The sequence below is a fragment of the Gadus macrocephalus genome, chromosome 4 (assembly GCF_031168955.1).
Source record: "Gadus macrocephalus chromosome 4, ASM3116895v1".
Taxonomy (NCBI): domain Eukaryota; kingdom Metazoa; phylum Chordata; class Actinopteri; order Gadiformes; family Gadidae; genus Gadus; species Gadus macrocephalus.
In genome coordinates this window covers 30,383,927-30,406,528 of record NC_082385.1, presented here as the reverse complement: position 1 = coordinate 30,406,528, position 22,602 = coordinate 30,383,927, and the positions used below count along the sequence as shown (strand labels likewise).

Here is a 22,602-nt window from a genome sequence, read left to right as displayed (position 1 = left end):
TAAGGAGCTGATTGTGTACTACAGGATGCGACAGGGAGCCGAGCACGCCCCCATCACCATCAACGGGACGAGTAGTGAGAGTCAGCAGCCTCCAGTTCCTCGGGGTGCACATCTGCGAGGACCTGACCTGGACTCACCACGCAGACGCCATCACAAAGACGGCAAAACAGCGGCTCTTCTTTGAGAGTATTGGGAGTATCCTGACCGGCTGCATCGCCGCCTGGTACGGCAGCTGCTCCGCCCTCAACAGTAAGACATTACAGAGGGTGGTGAAAGCTGCCCATCACATCACCAGGACGGAGCTGCCATCTATGGAGGACCTCTACACTCAGCGCTGCAGGAAGAAGACTAACCAGATTATTAAAGACCCTCATCACCCCAGTAATAAACTGTTTAAACTGCTCCCGTCTGGTAGACGCTACCGCAGCAGCGCACCACCAGACTCAGGGAAAGTTTTATCCCACGGGCCATAAGACTGCTGAACTCCTAAGCTACCTAGCTCACCACTGACACTTTATAACTTGCCACTTTATAACTTGCCACATTATACCAGTCGACATCTGGATAAACACGTCTGTTTACGTTTTACATTTATTTAGTTTTGCATTTAGGTCTCTGCTCTCCTAGTTGTGTTCATCTTATAGTTAGTTAAAGCTTTTATTGTCCCCTAAGGGCGATTTGGTTTTCAGCAAGACATCAATAGACAACATAGGACAGAAAGTACAACATGACAGACCAAACATACATGCAGATAGCATAAATAGTGCAGTGTGTATACAGGCATGCTGATAAGCATCCCTGCATGACATACCCATGTAAATCAGAATAATAATAACTACTATGTGTCAAATCAATAAAAAATGAAAACAGGAAACACTTTCTGCTCTCCGTGGAGTACCTTTCATACAGCAGGTAATCATACCTCACACTGGGCACCAAAAACACCATGTTGGCCCAGAGCTCTGAAACCTGAGTTCAGTAGAGAAATGGCACTGGGAACAAATATATATATCTTGGTTTTAACTGCAGGGAATCTGAAACGGGACTTAGAAGGTAACAACTGAAACTCAGGATGAAGAGGATGACCATTTGCTGATAACATAGATTCTGCCTTTTTTTGGACAAATCTATTGTACAGGTCTGATAGACTGCTTTGCTTGACACCTATGATTTTGCCACCGGCCTTCACTATTTTGGCGAGTGAGGATTTCCATACCAGCATATTATAGAAAAAGATAAAACGGATTCAATATATGATTTATAAAATATTCTCATAATGGTTTTATCCACATTGAATTTTGCCAATTTACTGAGGCAGGAGAGTTGCTGTTGGCCTTTCTTACATATATTCTCTTGTGTTAAGATTAAAATTTAGCCTGTCATCAATGATGCTTCCCAGGTATTTATATGAGCCAACTACCTCTACAGGTTGCCCGTTTATAGCAGTGACCTGGGTAGGGGGGGACTGGCGTCTTTAATCAATGACCATGTCCTTCGTTTTTGATACATTCATGTAAGTGAGCACTCTCACACCAGGCTATAAAATCGTTTAAGACGGGTCCATGCTCAGATTCTTTTCCATTTAAAAGACTAACAATAGCTGAGTCATCTGCAAACTTTAAAATATGTCTGTTTGTGTGCTGGGTACGACAGTCATCAGTGTGTGTATAGGATGTATAAAAGAGGGGACAGGACACAACCCTGTGGTGACCCTGTAGAGGACAGTGTCTCTTCTGAGAGTATCCCATTCATCCTCACTCTCAGAGTTCTATCCGTTAAAAAATCCAATCCTCAACTAAAGTCTAAATTAAAATTCCTTAACAGCTTATCTACTAAAGTGTGTGGTTGAATAGTGTTAAAAGCTGATGAAAAATCAACAAATACAATTTTGGCATGAGTGTTGCTACCGTCAAGGTGCTCAAGTATCAGGTTAAGCAGAGTGGCTGTAGCATCCTCAACCCCTCGCCTGGCCCTATAAGCTAATTGTTGTGGGTCCAATAGATTCTCTGTTTTGATAAGGAGCACCTTTTTCTTTAGTTTTATTATACAATTACCTTTTATTATATATATTTTGTTATATAAGTCTCACCTTTCCTACTTGTGTTTCTCATATACAATGTTGGAGGAGCCCAAGACTAGAGAATTGCATTGCCAGCGACTGCTCTGTAATTGTTGTGCATATATATGACGATAAAAACATCTTGAATCACTACAGTGTGTACACACTCACTCACTCACTCTCACTCTCTCACACACACACACACTCTAGAGCTTAGAGAAATCAGAGTATGCAATTTATTGTCATGAGGTGTAATCTCCCTGCGAAGCCCCGCCTTCTCCAATGATTTAAGAAAGCTGGCTCCGTGACGAAGGGGGATATTACTTCCACAGGCAACAGTGAATTTGCAGGGCGTTCAAAGCCGCGACTGAACCGGCTTGGCAGTGTAATAATGTCTGTGTCCTTAGTGGGGATTGACAACGATTCTGTGCAAATGAAAGAATATGCCTTGTGTGTGTTTCCTTCTTTATGTGGAAAGCAGCAGACCCCAGACACTATATCAATCAAGGTTGAAGAGGATGTTGATGGAGGCATGCACGCTGGAGGTTAGTAAGACACATTGCATCTATGCAAGCAAACAACCTGGATCAACTGAGAATGTATTAGATTCTACCTGCTCTAAAATGCCTGGCCTCTTTTGAAAAGCATCAGGACTGGTATGGGAGAAATTAACCATTACTTTTATATTAACTGAGTATTATCAGGCCTATATATCATTTAGGTACATTAATGGTGGAAAGCAGCTAAAATCATCTCTGAATTCATAGGCATACTATGGGACTCGGCACGGTGCCTGAGAGTCTGGGGTCAAGGCGTACTGACGTCAACCTAATGTTTGGATTAGATTTGCGTCCACCAGATGTTTAGATTAGCTCAACCTAATGTTTAGATTAGCGTCAACCTAATGTTCAGATTAGATTTGCTGAGGATGTTGACCACACAGCTAGAGTAATGTATGACTGACCGGCTGTGGGCAGGCACACGATATGGAGAACAGCTCTGTTTGTGAGGATAAAAAGCCTGGGATCTTATGAGCGTTAGTGTCTTTGCAAACCTGACTCGGCTTTGTTGTTTCTCGTTTGCGGGTAACAATAAAGTCTCTGTCAATACTTGCTCCGGACCCCTCGATTTCTTTTGCTCTCTCTTAGTTAGTCGATGTGTTAGAAATTGGTTAATTTCCACCACACCGACACCCTGCGAAAACACAAGGACTACTATGAAGTTTATAGTAGAATGGTTTACATCTTCTTCATGGCAGGTGTCAGGAATGCTGAATCCGCTCTGATTCCCAGTATAACTACGGTATTGGTAAAACATGTGATCGGATGCAACGGATGACCTGGGTTGTGTCTTGATGACCTCCCCACATCCTTAAAAGGCGGAGACGTAGCGGTGCCTTCTCAGCTGGAGGCTTTGACCCTTGACCCCCCCAAGGGGAACAAGGAAAATGCATAATAAACAATACACCAGTGTGTACAAAGTACTTACTGTATCCCTTAGTGCAAATAATGAATTGAAACCATTTCTTTCTCTGCCTTTGTTTTCCTCTCTGAAGAAGACGGCAATGACATCAGAGACTGCAGCACGCAGCGCGGCGCCACCTCGGAGAGTCTGCGTGTGGACGCCCTTAGCTCCTCCGACATGGCCCGTCACAACGGGGAGCTGCGGATCCTGAGCGTTTACGGACAAGGGGAGGGCCCTCTGGCGATGGACGGCCATGATACTCTCATCGCCCCGTCAGAACTGGAGGCCTTGAGCTCGCTGTCGGCGGACCGCAGCGTGGCCGAGAGCCTGGAGCGTAGCGTGCGGCTCGTCCGCCTTGAGGAGCTGACTGGGCATCAGGGCGGCCGCAAGGGCCGGCCCGGTGTCTTGTGTGGCAAGGTTTTTCCCAATAATGCCAATATGATCGTCCACATGAGAACCCAACCCGACGATAAGCCGTACGGGTGCGACCAATGCACGAAGCGCTTCAGACTGCAACGCGACCTGAAGATCCACATGCTGACTCACACCGGTGAGCAGACCTACAGTTGTGACCAATGCACGAAGAGCTTCAGTCGGACATCGTACCTGAATCGCCACATGAGGACTCACACCGGGGAAAAGCCCTACAAGTGTGACCAATGCACGAAGAGCTTCGGACAGAAAGGCACCCTGAAGATCCACATGAGGACTCACATCGGCGAGAAGCCCTACAAGTGTGACCAATGCACGAAGAGCTTCAGACTACAACGCGACCTGAAGATTCACACGCTGACTCACACTGGCGAGAAGCCCTACAGCTGTGAACAATGCACGAAGAGCTTCAGTCAGGCATCCTATCTGATTCGCCACATGAGGACTCACACCGGGGAAAAGCCCTACAAGTGTGACCAATGCACGAAGAGCTTCGGACAGAAAGGCACCCTGAATCTTCACATGAGGACTCACACCCGCGAGAAGCCCTACCAATGTGACCAATGCACAAAGAGCTTCAGACAGCATTGCTACCTAAAGATCCACATGAGGACTCACACCGGGGAAAAGCCCTACAAGTGTGACCAATGTGCAAAGCGCTTCAGTCGCAAAGGCGACCTGAAGATTCACAGGAGTTCTCACACCCGAGAGATGCCCTACAGGTGTGACCAATGCACGATGCGCTTCAGTCTGACAGGCACCCTGAAGCTCCACATGAGGACTCACACCGGGGAGATGCCCTACAAATGTGACCAATGCACTAATTGCTTCAGTCAGAAAAGCTACCTGAAGAGCCACATGTGGACTCACTCCGGGGAGAAGCCCTACAAGTGTGACCATTGCACGAAGCGCTTCAGCCGGAAAGGCAACCTGAAGATCCACATGAGGACTCACTCCGGCGAGAAGCCCTACAGGTGTGATCAATGCACTATGCGCTTTAATCAGAGCTGCAAACTGAAAATCCACATGAGGAATCACACCGGGGAGAAGCCCTACGTGTGTCTGCAGTGCAACGCCAGCTACAGCAACCAAAGAAAGTTGAGTGTGCACATGCTTAAGCACACGGGGTAACGGGACGCTTTGATTGAGACCTGAGTCCTGCATTTGTTGAAATGTGCTCCTTTCTTTTTGCATCATGATTAAACGCTTTCCAACTTTTAGAAAGGTGGAAGAATAACTTCTTTCTACGACACTTCTGACTGCAAAATAAATGATTTAATTTTAGAGCTTGATCATAGGAGGATACAGGCAGCAAAGTTACCAAGCATTCGCTCAATTGCAAATGCAAACTATCTTAAGGCGAGACACGGCAGGCAAAATCATCAATTTTTCAGTCACTGGTCAATTTTGATATTTTGGGCTATTTTGCACCATTAACATGTAATGTTTCGCACAAAAGAAAAAAATAAGTCAAAACGAAACATTTAGGTGTTTGTTTTATTATAGTTTTTCAACTTGCGCCTCTGAATTTTATAGAAGATTCACCAAACGTTTGCTTTATTACGCACCGTTTCAAATTACAGCCGGTCTCTGTCATATGTGTTCCGTGGTATCATTGGAAAGCACTCGATCTGCTGCACAACATAAAACTGATATCTGATTGGCTGGACTCGATTTCCGACCGGACCGAATGTATCACGTGCTGTATACTCTCAAGCTCGGTTGGCTTTTGCCATAAGAATCTTTAAATGCCGCTTTCTCAAAATGAGTGTTTTTCCATTTTTAGGTGCACATTTCTCAGCCTATGTAGAACCTAGGTACACCACACTTCCCAGTTTCACACATAGCATTGTTATGAAGACATCTACACATGGATTTATTTATAAATTGTTCCTGGCCAGATTTATGGGTCATTTTACCTGGAAATCATGGCGAAAATAGGGTTTTTAAGGCCATGGATAGTATATTTTGATTTCCCAGGTCATAAAAGCAGATATCCTAAAATCCATGTGAGGATTTTTTGTCATTTGATATATATACAAAATAAAAAAAGAATTTTGGTCCTGGCTTTATCACAGTTTAAGATTCATGCACCGGAAATATACGCAAAAACGTGCATATTTAATGAGATGCAGCCTAATTAGCATAATTAAATATGCAAAATTCAAAAACTTGTAATACATTTTTTCTTATTATGATGTATGTAATCAACTGGTAAAGTTTCATGGTGATCCCTTGTATTTAAAATTTTTACCCTATTCACCTGCCATGTCTGGCCTTAACACCTTTCAATTCGCTCCGTGCACAATATGGCGACCGTTGACATTCTAACTTGTTTGTGTGGGCCAGTACCGAAACAGAGCTTGTTTGTTTATTAAAGAGTTGGTTTTTCCAGAGAGATAATTTTTTCATTCCAATTTTCATTCCCCGTTGACGCTGCGCCGCGGTACGGGCTGAGTGGAAGCAGAGAATCCGTGGAATGGGTTCAAAATACCTGCACCCAGAACGAGTGTCTGGGAACGACGTCCGCGGGCCGAGAGTCCCGCGATATTCAAATGACATTTCAATCCGCAAAACGTTTTGCCAATCGTTTTGCCAAATCTTTTGCAAAGCGTTCGTTTTGAGGGTTTTAAATGTCATTTGAATATCGCAACACAAGGACCGTGGCGAAGTGGTTTGCATTCACGGGGACGCTATAGCTTTTCAATTTGAATAAAGGAACTCAAAGAAATTGGACAAAATGTTATTCTATTTTTATTGTTATAACTTTTGCAAATTTTATTGAGGATTGCATTGTACCTTTGCATATTAAAATTCACTTTGAATAACGTATTTACAAATTACATTATCAAATTGCATAATGAATTGTCAATTGCATAATGTAATTGCAAATTGCATTGCCATTTGAATTTTGCTACATAGATGCTTCCATATTATCTATCTCTTCTCTCTGCATGCAGTTGTGTTGCGCGATTGCTGCTGAGGGAGGTAGCCTATTTGATTGATTCGCTGAATGGTCCAATCATGTGGTGATAATAAGATGTGAAAAACAATAGACCTCTGAAGAATAAGTCCCGCATCCGAGGCTCCGGTTCCCTCATCGTACATAGCAAACTCTGTAGGTGGTGAACAAGATAATCTGAGTCAAGTTTGGACACACACACACACACACACACACACACACACACACACACACACACACACACACACACACACACCCCCCAAAGTTGACCTCCAATTTACCAAAACGTGTTGAAACAAGACAGAGTACTAGTGACAAGTGTCTCTTCAATCCTCAGTAATTCAGTCACTATTACCGTGTTCTTTCAGAAAGTCGCCGATTCAAGATCGCTTTTTACTCACTTTATTTGGTAAAGGTTGGCTGTGATATCTACGAAGCGTGTGTGTGTGTGTGTGTGTGTGTGTGTGTGTGTGTGTGTGTGTGTGTGTGTGTGTGTGTGTGTGTGTGTGTGTGCCTCGAAACTGCACCGAGGTGGAGTCACCGCCCCCTAGTGGTACCACATGTAATAACAGTGCTTACTTTGTCGTGACTGATAAATGGTCTCTTGTCTTTCTTTTAATCATTCATCACAGAGGAACCTGTATATTCAACCAACCACCAATAAGAACCAATGCAAAAGGGTTCAAATGTACCACTATATCATAACTAGGAAAAAAAATGTTATGAGCTGGAGCAGTTAATTTCTATTTTGCTATTCCTTGTTTGATGGTTTCGATTAATCTGGTTAACAATTTTGTAATTGTTTTGTCCAAAAGCTTTGAATTGTTTTAACCTACGAGCTGAACATCATCATAATTAAAAAAAAACGGTATTATATGAACTGTATTATCTAAGCCTGTATTTGTTGCTTAGGATCCTGAGGATCCCATTTGTTTTTTATTTTATTTCTTGCATTATTGCTTATTCTTTTTTCTTTATATGCTCAATAAAAAAGAAAAATACGGCGAAAGGTTACCTCCCCTTTCTTTGCTTGGCCCACTCAAAGTATTTGTGCCGACCCCCGATGAGAAAATGATCGACGACCCTGTGAGCTCAGCCCACGTAATTCTGACCTGGAGAGACATCATTGCAGTTGCAAGCTTGGTAGTTGCTCAGTGTTTGGATGTGCAAATTAACACAAAAGTATATTTTTATTTTCTTCATCTAAGCCCCTGAAGAACCAGTAGGTTGATTGTATTTTCTCTGGAAATGCGCCAGTCTGCGCAAAACATTTCACCGACGACTGCTTCCTCAACTCGGTCCAATACAAAGCTGGACTTGCTCAACGTCTGAAAATGGAGTCCGGATCAGTACCAACGCTCCTCGGCTCAGCTACAAACCTCGGACAAGTAAGTCAACTACCCCTATATCATCGTGTTGCTTATGGTTACGTTGTTACCCTTATAATGTTGTTGTAGCATTAGCTCTACAGCTAACAGCCCAGCTACTGTGTCTAATGTAAAGGTAGATAGCATCAGGTATGTGTGTGAATACACACACTGTAATGCGAGTGTTGTACACTTCTTTGTTATTTGGATAACCGTTCTGACTGAGATACCAAGGGAATGTCCCGAATCTTTAAGAATATCTGCTCATATGGAAGAAATGAACAAACTATGATTATTATCAGGCCTATATATCACATAAATACATTAACAGTGGAAATGAGGTTTTGACACGGCGCAGCGGAGTCGGGTCCTTCTATTCCTATCTTGTGTACTGCCAGGTGTAGGGTCCAAGGGGTCAAGATGAACAGAGGCAGTCCCGGCGCCAGACACAGATTTGCGGGGGGCCTTGCATTGCCCTGCTGGGGGCACATTTCTTTATGCCTGAAATGTAAAGTCATAGGTTGATTTAATCGGGGGGTTCTCCCCCGTGGTGTGTGTGTGTGTGTGTGTGTGTGTGTGTGTGTGTGTGTGTGTGTGTGTGTGTGTGTGTGTGTGTGTGTGTGTGTGTGTGTGTGTGTGTGTGTGTGTGTGTGTGTGTGTGTGTGTGTGTGTGTGTGTGTGTGTGTGTGTGGGGAGCTGTGAATAGGCCTATACGCAATTATAACGTGAGAAAGAAAGAGCAGCAATCTTACCATGTCTGACTCACGTGAACAAAGTGCAGGGCTGTAGTGCAAGCGCAGGCTAAATAAATCTGAGCGCAGTTTAAATGCACATCTAATAATAGGCTACTAAATAGAATTTAAAAACGTACAGAATCATTCACCTCCTAGTATAGGCTAAACATTCTCTAGAGACTTTTTATTATTGTTACCAGCAGGACACGAAACTCAACTCATACCCAACGTGAGTCCATAACGTATCCTGTCCAATTACGTTGTATCCTGTGCAATGCCAAATAAAGGCTTCTTCTTCTTCTTCTTCTTCTTCTATGTTGTGTGTATCTAGGCTATTAAAGTATAGCCTAATAATTACTGCATATTTAAATTTTCTACATCTCCCAGCTCTCTTACCGTCTCAATATAACACAATAGGTAGGCCTAGCCTATCTTCCACATGGAATTCGGAAAATGGAGAAGCAACTATCTGTAGCACTTGTGTTGGACCAGTTAAAGCCACATTTATAATATTTCTAGATCCCTGCGTTGTGTATTAAGGTACAATCTGCAAACTGTAAACAACTTTATTTTGTTGAGTTTCCCTTTTCAAAGTGAAAATGCGATGTGATCCATATTGCAGGAATATTTCACTGGGCTCATCCAACGTGAAGAACTTTCCCCTACGATGCTTGGTCAGCAAAATAAAGCATAGGTTGTCGTTTTTGCACTTGTTGTTTTATCCTACACTGAGATGTGAACTCATTCTTGCATTGCATGTCTTGAATTAAAAAAAAAAAATTGGAGTATGCAATTTATTGATAAGACGTGTACTCTCCGTGCATATCACCGCCTTCTCCAGTGAACCAAGAAAGCTGGCTCCGTGATGAAGGGGGAATTTACCCCCTCGGTTTTACACAGGCAAGACAATGAATTTGCAGGGCGTGCAAAGCCGCGAACGAACCGGCTTGGCAGTGTGAAAATGCCTAATGTGTCCTTCGTGGGGATTGACAACTATTCTGTGCAAATGAAAGAATATGTCTTGAGTGTGTTTCCTTCTTTGTGTGGAAAGCAGGGGACCCCTGACACCATTTCAATCAAGGTTGAAGAGGATATTGGTGGAGGCATACCCGCTGTAGGTTAGTAATACACATTGCATCCATGCAAGCAAACAACCTTGATAAACTGCGAATGTTCTTGATTCTACCTGCGCTAAAAAGCCTGGTCCTCTTTGGAAAAGCATCATGACCAGCGTCCTGCTAAAACACGAGTCAAACTTGGGATTAGCATTTCAAAGATGGAATCAGTCAAAAGCCCAGAAGGGTTTCAAGACAGATGGAGGAGATTGGAGGAGACATCTCTCTCCAAAACTCTGAATCTTTGTCTGCAGTACACATTTTAAACCCTCTGTGTCATCGGTACATGCACATACATTTAAATAGTTTCAAATGTACAAATACACAGTTCCTCCTTTTATGCAAACAGTGTACCGAAACAATTACTTTCTGTCTTTTTTTTTCTCCCGCTGCTGAAGACAGCGATGCCTTTGGAGACCGTAGCACGCAGCGCGGCGCCACCTCGGAGAGTCTGGGTGTGGACGGCCCTGGCTCCTCCCACATGTCCAGTCACAGCGGGGAGCTGAAGATCCTGAGCGTCTACGGTAAAGGGGAGGGCCCTCTGGCGCTGGACAGCCATGACACCCTCTTCACCGCGTCAGAAGTGGAGGCCCTGAACTCGCTGTCTGCGGACCACAGCGCGGCCAAGAGCCTGGAGTGCGGCGAGCGGCAGGTTGGAAATCATCTTCTTATTCAGCATCCAAATGAGAGGCTTCCTCTGTTACAACTCCAGCACACACCCATAGAAAGCACACCCCTTTATGATTCAGTAAACGCTGCCAAATATGCCCGTCTTATGCCCACCTTTTTCCTTGCATGGTCTGCGCGTTTACACTGACCGTGGTAATTTATCGGCTTTATTTCGCACCCCAATTTACCCTCTCAGACCCCACACATATTGGCGCTTTTCATTTAGATGTAAATGTGATTAGACAGCTTTGCGGTTCCAGGGAAGGGACTTGGGTAGAGGTGTTGCTGCATTGTCTCTACAACAGAGACAACGCAGCGATTTCAACATGAGTAGTTATAACTGGAGGGATACTGATATCTGCAAGCTGCTGACCATCATGGGAGAGAAGGTGATGCAGTCGCATTTAACGAAGACGGGGAAATATGGTGCGATCTACGAGAAAGTACCAGAAGAACTTTCCTTACGATGCTTGGTCAGCAAAGTGGTCAGCTAAATAAAGAATATGTTGTTGATTTTGTGCTTGTAAATAGTGAATCGCGTTTTAGTCTACACTCGGATGTCAACTTATTCTTGCATGCGAGAATGAGTAAATCGAAAGAAAAAAGATATTTCGGAGTACGCAATTTATTGATAAAACGTGTTCTCTCCGTGCATAGCCCCGCCATCTCGAGTGAACCAAGAAAGCTGGCTCTGTGACGAAGGGGGATTTTACCCCCTCGGTTTTACACAGGCAAGACAATGAATTTGCAGGGCGTGCAAAGCCGCGAACGAACCGGTTTGGCAGTGTAAAAATGCATAATGTGTCCTTAGTGCGGATTGACAACTGTTCTGTGCAAATGAAAGGATGTGTCTTGAGTGTGTATCCTTCTTTATGTGGGAAGCAGCAGACCCCGGACACCATTTCAATCAAGGTTGAAGAGGATATTGGTGGAGGCATGCCCGCTGTAGGTTAGTAATACACATTGCATCCATGCAAGCAAACAACCTGGATCAACTGAGAATGTACTTGATTCTAATTGCGCTGAAAAGCCTGGTCCTCTTTGGAACAGCATCATGACCATCGCCCTGTTAAAACACGAGTCAAATTTGGGAGTAGCATTTCAAAGATGGAATCAGTCAAGGGCCAAGAAGGGTTTCAAGACAGATTCCCCATATCATTCTCAAACATCAATGAATTCAAAATGTATAAACGTTAGCTGATCAGCTTACAGGGAAGGACACGTTGTCGCTTGTTATTGTCAAAATAGACTAATTGCGCTTGTCTCTCATGTCATGTTGTGCTCGGATCATTTTGCGCTGGTGCTCGTTCAGTGTCCTCCACCTGGCCCCCACTTGAGCTTTGAGTCTAGGGGGGAGGGTGCTGGAGGATACATCCCTCTCCAAAACTCTGAATCTTTGTCTGCAGTACACATTTTAAACCCTCTGTGTCAATGGTACATTTAAATAGTTGATTTCATGTGTACAAACACACACTTCCTCCTTCTATGCAAACAGTGTATCAAAACAATGTCTCCCTCTGCAGAAGACTGGGATGCCTTTGGAGACCGTAGCACGCAGCGCGGCGCCACCTCGGAGAGTCTGGGTGAGGACGCCCCTGGCTCCTCCCACATGTCCAGTCACAGCGAGGAACTGAAGATTCTGAGCGTCTACGGTAAAGGGGAGGGCCCTCTGGCGACGGACGGCCATGACACCCTCTTCACCCCGTCAGAAGTGGAGGCCCTGAACTCGCTGTCTGCGTACCACAGTGTGACCAAGAGCCTGGAGCGCGGCGAGCGGCTGGTCTGCCGCGAGGAGCTGAGTGTGCAGGTTGGAAATCATCTTCTTATTCAGCATTCAAATGAGAGGCTTCCTCTGTTACAACTCCAGCACACACCCTTATAAAGCACACTCCTTTATGATTTAATGTTCCGTAAGTGTAGCCTGCCTATTGCCAGACCAAGCTCAATCGTAGATTGCACTTTGGTCTGGGGAAGCTGCTGTCATTTTCTTCAGCACAAGAGGCTTGATCAACTTTTTCAACTGACTCTGTACGCAAATGGCTGCGTGCCGTCGCTTCCCTGTCGTCATTGTGTTAAACTATTCTGTGCAAATGAAAGAATTTGTCTTGTGTGTGTTTCCTTCTTTTTGGAAAGCAGCAGACCCCAGACACCATTTCAATCAAGATTGAAGAGGATATTGGTGGAGACATTCCTGCTGTAGGTTAGTAATACACATTGCATCCATGCAAGCAAACGACCTACCAACTGAGAATGTACTAGATTCTACCTACGCTAAAAAGCCTGGTCCTCTTTTGCAAAGAATTAGGGGTGCAACGGATCACAAAGCTCACGGTTCGGATCGGGTCACGGTTTTTGAGTCACGGGTCGGATCATTTTCGGATCAACAACAACAATAAAGATAACAAGACAAATGTGACCTTAAATAAAATCTTCAACTGTGTAAAAACAAAATAAAGTGAAAAATTAGGTAATAATCCTGCTTCCTTTAAGCATGGTCAATATTTAAAAAAATTGCAATCTGAGGCATTATTCCTTCTTCTTTTTAACATGGATAGGATAGTAAATAATCCCTAACCCTGGATTTACAATTCAGGATGTCTGCATTGCCTGGGGAGAGAGTCTACACTCTCCCAAGGCAATGCAGACATCCTTATCTTCTTTTTTTTAGTTTGGTAGCGAAATACAGTTTCTGTGGTGTTTTATTTGGCATTTTGTAAATCCATTGATTTCGGTTGGGAGACTCATTGCTCATTGCAAGGGGGGTTGGTTGTAGTCTTTTCGCTCGGTTCTAGCCCTACTGTTGATACGGCGAACCGAGCGAAAAGACTACAACCAAACCTAAACACGGCCGGTTCTGGTTCCGGTTTACGTTTCAATGGGATTTAAGGAACGCCAAATAAAACACAACAGAAACTGTATTTCGCTACGATACTTGATGATGTTGTCAATACCGGAATTGTCCTCTAAACATGCGCTGATCACGTCAACGCACAATTTTGTTTTTTTTAGCAGCCGAGCCGCGGATCACTTGCGTCCCGAACCGTGATGGTTGATCCGTACGGATCACGGGAACCCGTGAACCGTTGCACCACTAAAAAGAATCATGAGCAAAGCCCTGCTAAAACACAAGGACCACTATACAGTTTATCAGAATGATTGACATCTTCTTCATGGCAGGTGTCAGGAATGCTGAATCCGCTCTGATTCCCAGTATAACTACCGTATTGGTAAAGCAGGTGATCGGAAACAACAGATGACCTGGGTTGTGTCTTGATGACCTCCCCACATCCTTAAAAGACGGAGACATAGCGGTGCCTTTTCATCTTAAGCCTTTGACCCTTGACCCCCCACAAGGGGAACAAGGGAAATGCATAATAAACAAAAAGACGTTAGAAAGAAAGTGTCAAAATATACTTCTTCCAATACATCAGGAAGAAGTATATTTAAAAGTACATGCTGTATCCCTTTTGTGCAAATAATGAATTCAAACCATTACTTTCTCTGTCTTTGTTTTCCTCTCTGAAGAAGACGGCAATGAAATTAGAAACTGCAGCACGCAGCGCGGCGCCACCTCGGGGAGACTGCGTGTGGACGCCCCTGGCTCCTCCCACATGGCCAGTCACAACAGGGAGCTGCGGAGCCTGAGCGTCTATGGAAAAGGGGAGGGCCCACTGGCGGTGGACGGCCATGACACCCTCTTCACCACGTCAGAACTGGAGGCCTTGAGCTCGCTGTCGGCGGACTGCAGCGTGGCCAAGAGCCTGAACTGCAGCGTGTGGTTGGTCCGCCTTGAGGAGCTGACTGGGCATCGGGGCGGCCGCAAGGGCCGGCCCGGTGTCTTGTGTGGCAAGGTTTTTCCCAATAATGACAATATGATCGTTCACATGAGGACAAAACCCGACGAGAAGTCGTACGGGTGCGACCAATGCACGAAGCGCTTCAGTCGGAAAGGCAAGCTGAAGATCCACATGAAGACTCACACCGGAGAGAAGCCCTACATGTGTGACCAATGCACGAAGAGCTTCAGTCATCGCTACTTGCTGAAGATCCACATGAGGACTCACACCGGCGAGAAGCCGTACGGGTGCGACCAATGCATGAAGAGCTTCAGTCAGAGCAGCTATCTGAAGATCCACATGAGGACTCACACCGGGGCGAAGCCCTACCGGTGCGACCAATGCACGAAGCGCTTCAGTCACAGCCTCTATCTGAAGAGCCACATGAGGACTCACACCGGCGAGAAGCCGTACGGGTGCGACCAATGCATGAAGAGCTTCAGTCAGAGCAGCTATCTGAAGATCCACATGAGGACTCACACCGGGGCGAAGCCCTACAGGTGCGACCAATGCACGAAGCGCTTCAGTGGGAAAGTAAACTTGGAGATCCACATGAGGACTCACACCGGAGAGAAGCCCTACAAGTGTGACCATTGCGCAAAGCACTTCAGACAAACAAGCGCCCTTCAGAGCCACATTAGGACTCACACCGGGGAGAAGCCCTACAAGTGTGACCATTGCGCAAAGCGCTTCAGACAGACAAGCCAGCTTAAGGGCCACGTGAGGACTCACACCGGGGAGAAGCCCTACAAGTGTGACCATTGCGCAAAGCGCTTCAGACAGATAAGCCAGCTTAAGTGCCACGTGAGGGCTCACACCGGGGAGAAGCCCTACAAGTGTGACCATTGCGCAAAGGGCTACGGACATTCAAGCCATCTTAAGAGCCACATGAGGACTCACACCGGCGAAATGCCCTACAAGTGTGACCAATGCGCGAAGCGCTTCGGACAGACAAGCCATCTTAAGAGCCACATGTGGACTCACACCGGGGAGAAGCCCTTCAAGTGTGACCATTGCGCAAAGAGCTTCGGGCAGACAAGCCAGCTTAAGAGCCACATGAGGACTCACACTGGCGAGATGCCCTACAAGTGTGACCAATGCGAAAAGCGCTTCAGAGAGTCAAGCCAGCTTAAGAGGCACATGTGGACTCACACCGGCGAGATGCCCTACAAGTGTGACCAATGCGCAAAGCGCTTTGTACAGACAAGCCAGCTTAAGAGCCACATGTGGACTCACACCGGGGAGAAGCCCTACAAGTGTGACCAATGCGCAAAGTGCTTCGAAAAGACAAGCACCCTTCAGATCCACATGAGGACTCACACCGGGGAGAAGCCCTACAAGTGTGACCAATGCGCAAAGCGCTTCAGACAGAGTGGCAGCCTGAATGTCCACATTAGGACTCACACCGGCGAGAAGCCCTACAAGTGTGACCAATGCACGAAGCGCTTCAGTCACAGTTGCTATCTGAAGAGCCACATGAGGACTCACACCAGAGAGAAGCCCTACAGGTCTGAACAAATGCCCGAAGCTCTTCACTCAGAAAAGGCCCCTGGAGGACCACATGTGTTATGTATTTTAAGCACATAAGCTGCCCCCACATAGCCATTAGGAAGCAGGATCGAACACACAAGCTGCATTACCCTCACACAGCCACAAGGGAGCAGGATCGAACACACAAGCTGTAACATCTACCCCAGCTACAGAAGGCAGCATCTTTAAGACAGACGCGGAAGCCGCATCTAAGAGCTAGACCACGCCCACTTCACATTTCAGCGACCGGAGCCAGAGGAGGTCAGAGACTCACAGGCGCCCCGCAGAGAGCCTCGGGCCTAAGCCCGGGGCTCGAAGTAGCTCACGGTATTTCTCTCTGCTAGTGTTGGATACAATTCCCACCCTTTTGCTTCATAGTTACCATACCGGAATACTTAAACAAATGAAGTGAGTTAAAAGCGACCCGTTTCGAAAAAAACTTTCAACAAGAGCACGACAATTGCCACATGAGGACTCACTCCGGGGAGAAGCCCTACAAGTTTGACCAATGCGCGACGCGCTTCCTTCATGGCTCCAAGCTGAAGATCCACATGAGGACTCACACCGGTGAGAAGCCCTGCGTGTGTCTACTACCGCCCAGTGGCTCGAACACCTGTGATCATGAAATGCTTTGAAAGGCTGGTCTTTCACCACATCAAAGGTGAACTGAACTGAAATAATCAACATCGATAACGTTTTAGTTATTAAAATCGGCTCCGGGTAGACGGGACCTGAAAGACGCTGAAGATAAACTTTGGGAGATACACCCGCGGATGAGCATAGATGCGAGGCGGATTCACGAGTGTCACGTTTACTTTAGGTGGATGTTAGAGGTTTACTTTCTGGTGGATGTTGATGGATATTGCACAGATGGATACTGCACAGATAAATCTTACTATGAAACTACTTCTTCGAGTTTAACTCCCTCTGCATCAGCAATCGGGTAGTCGGCGAACAACAGGGTGAGTAGAAAGGGACCTTTGTGGAACTTCTGTTTACTTACCCGCCGTAGTTTAATTAGCAGCTTGGAAACATAGATCTGTGATATCGTCTGAGTAATAGTTTGTACACTTTATGGTCGGAGTGCTAGCTTGTGGAGATTGACAGTCATGACGGGGGCTGATTTACATCGGAGGGTTATTCCGTTTTAAGGCTGCCAGCCATGTATTAAGGGCTGGTTTCCTATTCAAAGGTAGCCTGTAGAAATGCATGATTACCCCAACTGCCTTGGCCCTATATAATTCATTAATGCAGCCAGGGGCAATGCAGTATGATCCTCCTGTAGACCTGGTTGTTTTATTTTCCGTAGCCAGTTCAGCGAGCCTCAGAGCCTGACTCATTACCTGCTATGGCTGCTAGAGCCACATAGTAGGAGTAGGTTACCATGCCAGTGACGTAGCTGAATGTTGAATCCAACATGGCTGCGCCCTGTAAAACGTTCACCCCTTCACCGTACAATTTAATCCCTTTTAGCAAGTTCAGCCCTTTTATTTATGACAAAGGCAGACAATACATCTGTTATATCAACTAAACTTCAAATCTCAGTTCAGTTCATCCTTAAAGCCCGCCTCCCCCCCAAATGGATCAATGGAGGACGCCATAGCCATAGTTCTACATTGTATAATGACAAAGTATTCTATTCTATGTACAGGGTTTATATCATTTATTTATAATTGTATATATTAAACTTGCGCTTGATATTTCGACACTGTCATTACCTCTACCTTTGTTATTAGAAAAAGCCTGCAAAGTTCACTTGTGAAATAGACTGCAATTAAACCCCACATTATACATGATTGTGTTCGTTTCACTTACCTTTTGGCATGTCCTTAATGCCAACCATCTCTTGTTTTGACTTTCTAATTGCTGTCTTTCTACTGCCATTGTTTTCTAGTTCATACCTTGTATCACAATATGCGGTTAATTTCTTTCAGATCTCAACAGAAAATGATTAGAATTTAACGTTTTCTATCGATTCTATGGTGGTTGATACCCTTCAGACCCGTTCACCCTAAAACTACTTACAGTACATAGATGCATGTGATTCAAGGAGTAAGTAGGGGTAAGACAGTGAATAAGGATGTGATTTAGCAGTAGGTAGGGATAAGACGGTGAATAAGGATACATGTGATTAAGCAGCAGGTAGGGGTTAGACAGTGAATACAGATAACTGGTAATAGTATGGAAGAAATTAACTACATTTTATGATAAACTATGATTATTATTAGGCCTATATATATCATATAGATGCTTTAATGGTGGAAGGTAGCTGATCACCTCTCCTCTATAAGTTGGGTTTGACACGGCGCCAGGGAGCAAGTTCACTCTGTTCCTATCTTGTGTGCTTTTTGAAAAGTATGCTGACATGCACACATGTACACCGTCGTTCTGTATGCATGGTGGTTAATGTATGTTCAAGGGTAAAGCTGTGACCTGGAAACATATGTTATGTAAATCAACATTTTATGTAAGTCTGACCTCGTATTATGTAAGGATTGGGTACATAAGGAGCAGGACGAGAATCATTCTGGAGTGTCTTTGCAAACCTCACTCGGCTTTTGTTGTTGCTTGTTTGCGGGTAACGATAAAGTCTCTGTCAATACTTGATCCGGACTCCCCGATTCTGCATGTTATTTTAAGTTAGTTGAAGTGATAGAACTCGGTTATAGTTTCTACCACAATAGGTAGGGTTTAGACTGTGAATAAGGATATATGTGGTAACGGGTAGGGATTTGACAGTGAATAAGGATATATGTGGTAACAGGTCGGGGTAGGCATCTTGATCTAAAGGGTGCTAAACGTTAGGCTGCAGTTTGGGGATCAAACTGTTAGGTATTTTAAGCACATAAGCTGCCCCAACATAGCCACTAGGAGGCAGGATCGAACACACAAGCTGCATTACCCCAACACAGCCACAAGGGAGCAGGATCGAACACACAAGCTGTATCTGCCCCAGCTACAGAAGGCAGCATCTTTAAGACAGACACGGAAGCCGCAGCTAAGACGTCACATAGACCACGCCCACCTCACACAGGCCACGCCCACTTGGCCCATTCCCAGCGCCCAAAGGAGGTCAGAATCATAGGGGACCAGCAGAGAGCCACGGGCCTAAGCCCGGGGCGGGGCTCGAAGTAGCTCACTGTATTTCTCTCTCACGCGTTAGATACAATTCCCTCCCTTTTGCTTCATAGTTACCATACGGAAATACTTCAACAAATAAAGTGAGTTAAAAGCGACCCGTATCGAACTCACTGGTTCTTGAGAGTCGGGACAAAACATGTCCTACATAGAAAAGTCTTAATTTATATCAAAAATGAAGAAATTCATCATGATTGACATACGTATAAAGTTAAATCTAAAGGAATTGTATATACCTATGCGATTTTTAGAATATACTTTTTATCTTTTTTGGGAAAATTTGTTTAAATGTATGGTCTGTGGTTAGAAGGTCAACGTTATTGCACTTGTCCTCAGCAAGAGGTAGCAATGTTGACCATCCCAAAAAACTTTAAAAAAGCTCTACAATTGTGAAAACATAGATATCAAATAAAAAAGAAGGGGTATAAATATAAAAAAACAATGCATGAAGTGAACGTCAAGCAATATTTTCCATAGAAATCTGCCTATCAAAGTTGTGTCCTCAGTTTCTGTCAACTCCATCAGATTTTCTCATAGGCCACAATAAATCAGGAAATAGCATGGTCAGCTATATCCCTGAGGACCCCTTTTCATCTCCCTGCCTGTGGTGAATGCAACAATACCACACATGCTCTGGTACGTTATACATTTTTTGATATTTTAGACAATCAATGTCAAGATTCCTATGGTCACAGCTGGACCATGTCAATACAATCTTTCTGTTGAGATTTTTTATTTCAACCATAGAGGATTGAGTTTAAGCATTTTGGTGTGGTTATTGGGACACTTAGCAACTGAGGAAAAACTAGCTAGCTGCAGTGTACAATACATGCCCTTACGTCAACTCCGTCAGACGTCAAATCCGTCAGGATTTATGCTTTTAGTTTTTCTTTTCATCCCGATTAAACGCTTTCTACTTTTGATTCGCTTTCTGTTTTTATTAATTGATGTCTGTGTTGTATAACTTATTTCTAGGGCACTTCTGACAGCAAAATATTTGATTTAATGTAGAGCTTGATCAGGGGAAGATACAGGCAGCAAAGTTGCCAAGCATACAGTCAATGAGACGATGGGTGTACATGATTCTTATAGGAAACGTTCACATCGTGGGTAAATACAAAGGAAACAAAGGTCAGGGGGATGGGCCTTCATGGAGTTTAGGATTGGCCAGAGGAGAGACCAAGTTAAATTGCAATTCACAATATGGGTGGAGTGGACATGGCTGCAAGACAGTTAAAGGAATCTACACAACAAAGAAGTCTGGATTTCCCTCAGTATCAAACTTGGTGCCCACAGTTTCAAATGCAAAACTATCTCAACATCTTTCAATTAGAGAGGGCGGGAGGTATCTCTAGGTCCATGGAGAATGGATAGAAATTCATTGAAATTGACTAATTATTCACACAGGGTTCATATAATTTGTGTATTAAAGTCTGCTTGATATTACCACAACACTGTCATTACCGTTATCTTTTATTACAAAAAGCCTGCAAAGTTCACTTGTGAAATAGACTGCGATTGAACCCTACATTATACATGATTGTGTTCATTCCACTTACCTTTCCATTCTGTGCGCTTAATGCTAACTACCTAGGATGGATTGTCTCATAATAGGCGATAATGGTTGAAGATGATCCATTTTAAAAGGTCCCTGGTTAAATGTCTAGATCTCAGTGATGCTCAGTTTAAGCCGGTCCTCCCTCTAGAATGCAGCATTATTCTAACGGGACAAAGTCAGAAGATTCCTAGTATTGGTCCCCCTTCACTCCCTGTTTGCAGCGGCGGCTGGTGATCCAATTCGTGGGTGGGGTGCAGTAATGGACGGGGGTCCTCCCCAAGAAAATATAGAATTGGTTTCTGGGATGCCCACTAGCTAAAAATGTATTCTGATTCATAGCCTACATCCTTACTTGCAGGGCCTGGACAAGCTTACACTGCTTTCACTTTCATTCCACTAGCCGTTGCTATTTGACCCATGGTTGTTATTCTGATATTGAGGCATATCATGATCATTTTTGAATACTACATGCCGAAAGACTTAATTAATATGCAATTTACTTGTACCTTTTAAGTATAACATTGCATGAGGAGTCCAATTCCTCCACTGAAATGGGTAGAAAGTGCTTTTACGACTCTCTTCTAACTATCTATCACTTCTCTCTGCATGTAGTCATGTTGCGCAATGCACGAAAGCTGCTGAGGGAGGTAGCCTATTTGATTCATTGGCTGAATTGTCCAATCAGCTCCAAATTACTACAATGAGTTGAAACACAAGACACAGTGTAGTGTCAAGTGTTTCTTTAATACACTTGGTAGGATAACAAACCTACCATGATTAATCGTTCCTTTTGTCGTGTGGTCATGTACAGGGGTTGGGTTTGTGTCGGGTCTCTTCTTTTTCTGTTTACTAATTATTTGTGTGTGTGTGTGTGTGTGTGTGTGTGTGTGTGTGTGTGTGTGTGTGTGTGTGTGTGTGTGTGTGTGTGTGTGTGTGTGTGTGTGTGTGTGTGTGTGTGTGTGTGTGTAGAAAGTTCCTAAACCAGAGGGAAACTTTGAACCAATGCAAAAGGCTTAAAATGTCCCACAATATCAAAACTAAAAAAATCTTCAGAAAAAAATAATGAATTGTTATGAGCTGGAACAGTGAATTTCTGTTTCTCTTGTTTGATGGTTTCGGTTAATCTGTTCAAATATTGTGTTATTGTTTGGTCCCAAAGCTTTGATTTCTTTTAACATATGAGCTGAACATCTTCATCATCATCATCATCATCATCATAATTAAAAAAAACGGTATAATTTGAAATTTAGTATTTATTGTTTAGGATTATTTTCTTGCATTTTAAAACTCTGTATTTTTAACCATGTTCAATGAAAAAAAAAAAAAGATACCTCCCCTTTCTCTTATTTTTGCCCGCCCAGATTGTCCCGACCGCCCATGAGAAAATGAGTATACGTGTACTCATAGTTCTTTCCTTGAGAGACACCGTGGTTTGCAAACGAGCGAAGCATCGCCGTTGCTTAGTGTTTGGATGTACAAATCAACACAAAAGTCTATATTTTGTTCATTCATCCGAGCCGCTGAAGAACCAGTGGGTTAATATTATTGTCTCTGGAAATGCGCCAGTCTGCGCCAATCATTTCACTGATGACTGCTTCCTCAACTTGGGCCAATACAGAGCTGGACTTGCTCAATGTCTGAAAATCAAGTCTGGATCAGTACCAGCTCTCCTCGGCTCAGCTACAAACCTCGAAAAAGTAAGTTAACTAACGCCATTTCATTGTGTTGATTTACTGTA

At 44.2% G+C, this 22,602-nt stretch overlaps 3 protein-coding genes across 5 annotated transcripts in view; all 3 read left to right on the top strand.

Moving 5' to 3' along the window:
* Nucleotides 1-22,602, top strand: part of LOC132455180 (zinc finger protein 431-like) — a 66,247-nt gene that overhangs the window by 25,779 nt on the left and 17,866 nt on the right. Inside the window, exon 7 of the mRNA XM_060048970.1 lies at nt 12,326-12,609. Within this exon, the coding sequence (XP_059904953.1) occupies nt 12,326-12,609 (284 nt within the window). The remainder of the gene's footprint in view (nt 1-12,325; nt 12,610-22,602) is intronic.
* Nucleotides 1-22,602, top strand: part of LOC132455203 (zinc finger protein 431-like) — a 36,125-nt gene that overhangs the window by 5,419 nt on the left and 8,104 nt on the right. The window contains exon 4 of the mRNA XM_060049011.1: nt 11,688-11,751. Within this exon, the coding sequence (XP_059904994.1) occupies nt 11,688-11,751 (64 nt within the window). The remainder of the gene's footprint in view (nt 1-11,687; nt 11,752-22,602) is intronic.
* Nucleotides 1,432-22,073, top strand: LOC132455202 (zinc finger protein 271-like). 3 transcript variants are annotated; one of them, XM_060049010.1, is made up of 4 exons: nt 1,432-2,604; nt 3,615-4,593; nt 4,678-5,011; nt 14,708-22,073. In XM_060049010.1, the coding sequence occupies exons 1-4, from the start codon at nt 2,451-2,453 to the stop codon at nt 16,223-16,225; spliced, it is 2,985 nt and encodes a 994-aa protein (XP_059904993.1). In that variant the 5' UTR covers nt 1,432-2,450; the 3' UTR covers nt 16,226-22,073. The 3 variants fall into 3 exon arrangements, 1 of the variants encoding a protein (XP_059904993.1); XR_009525123.1 differs by lacking the exons at nt 1,432-2,604; nt 3,615-4,593; nt 4,678-5,011 and having other exon boundaries at nt 14,313-18,224; nt 18,311-22,073; XR_009525122.1 differs by lacking the exons at nt 1,432-2,604; nt 3,615-4,593; nt 4,678-5,011 and having other exon boundaries at nt 14,313-18,224; nt 18,266-22,073.

What these genes read in the sequence shown, in the direction of transcription:
- LOC132455202 (XM_060049010.1), top strand. Translation starts at nt 2,451, where the DNA reads ATGTCTGTGTCCTTAGTGGGGATTGACAACGATTCTGTGCAAATGAAA. An exon ending in TGGAGGCATGCACGCTGGAG is followed by an intron (nt 2,605 to 3,614) that starts GTTAGTAAGACA and finishes TCCTCTCTGAAG; the next exon opens with AAGACGGCAATGACATCAGA. An exon ending in ACCGGGGAAAAGCCCTACAA is followed by an intron (nt 4,594 to 4,677) that starts GTGTGACCAATG and finishes GATGCCCTACAG; the next exon opens with GTGTGACCAATGCACGATGC.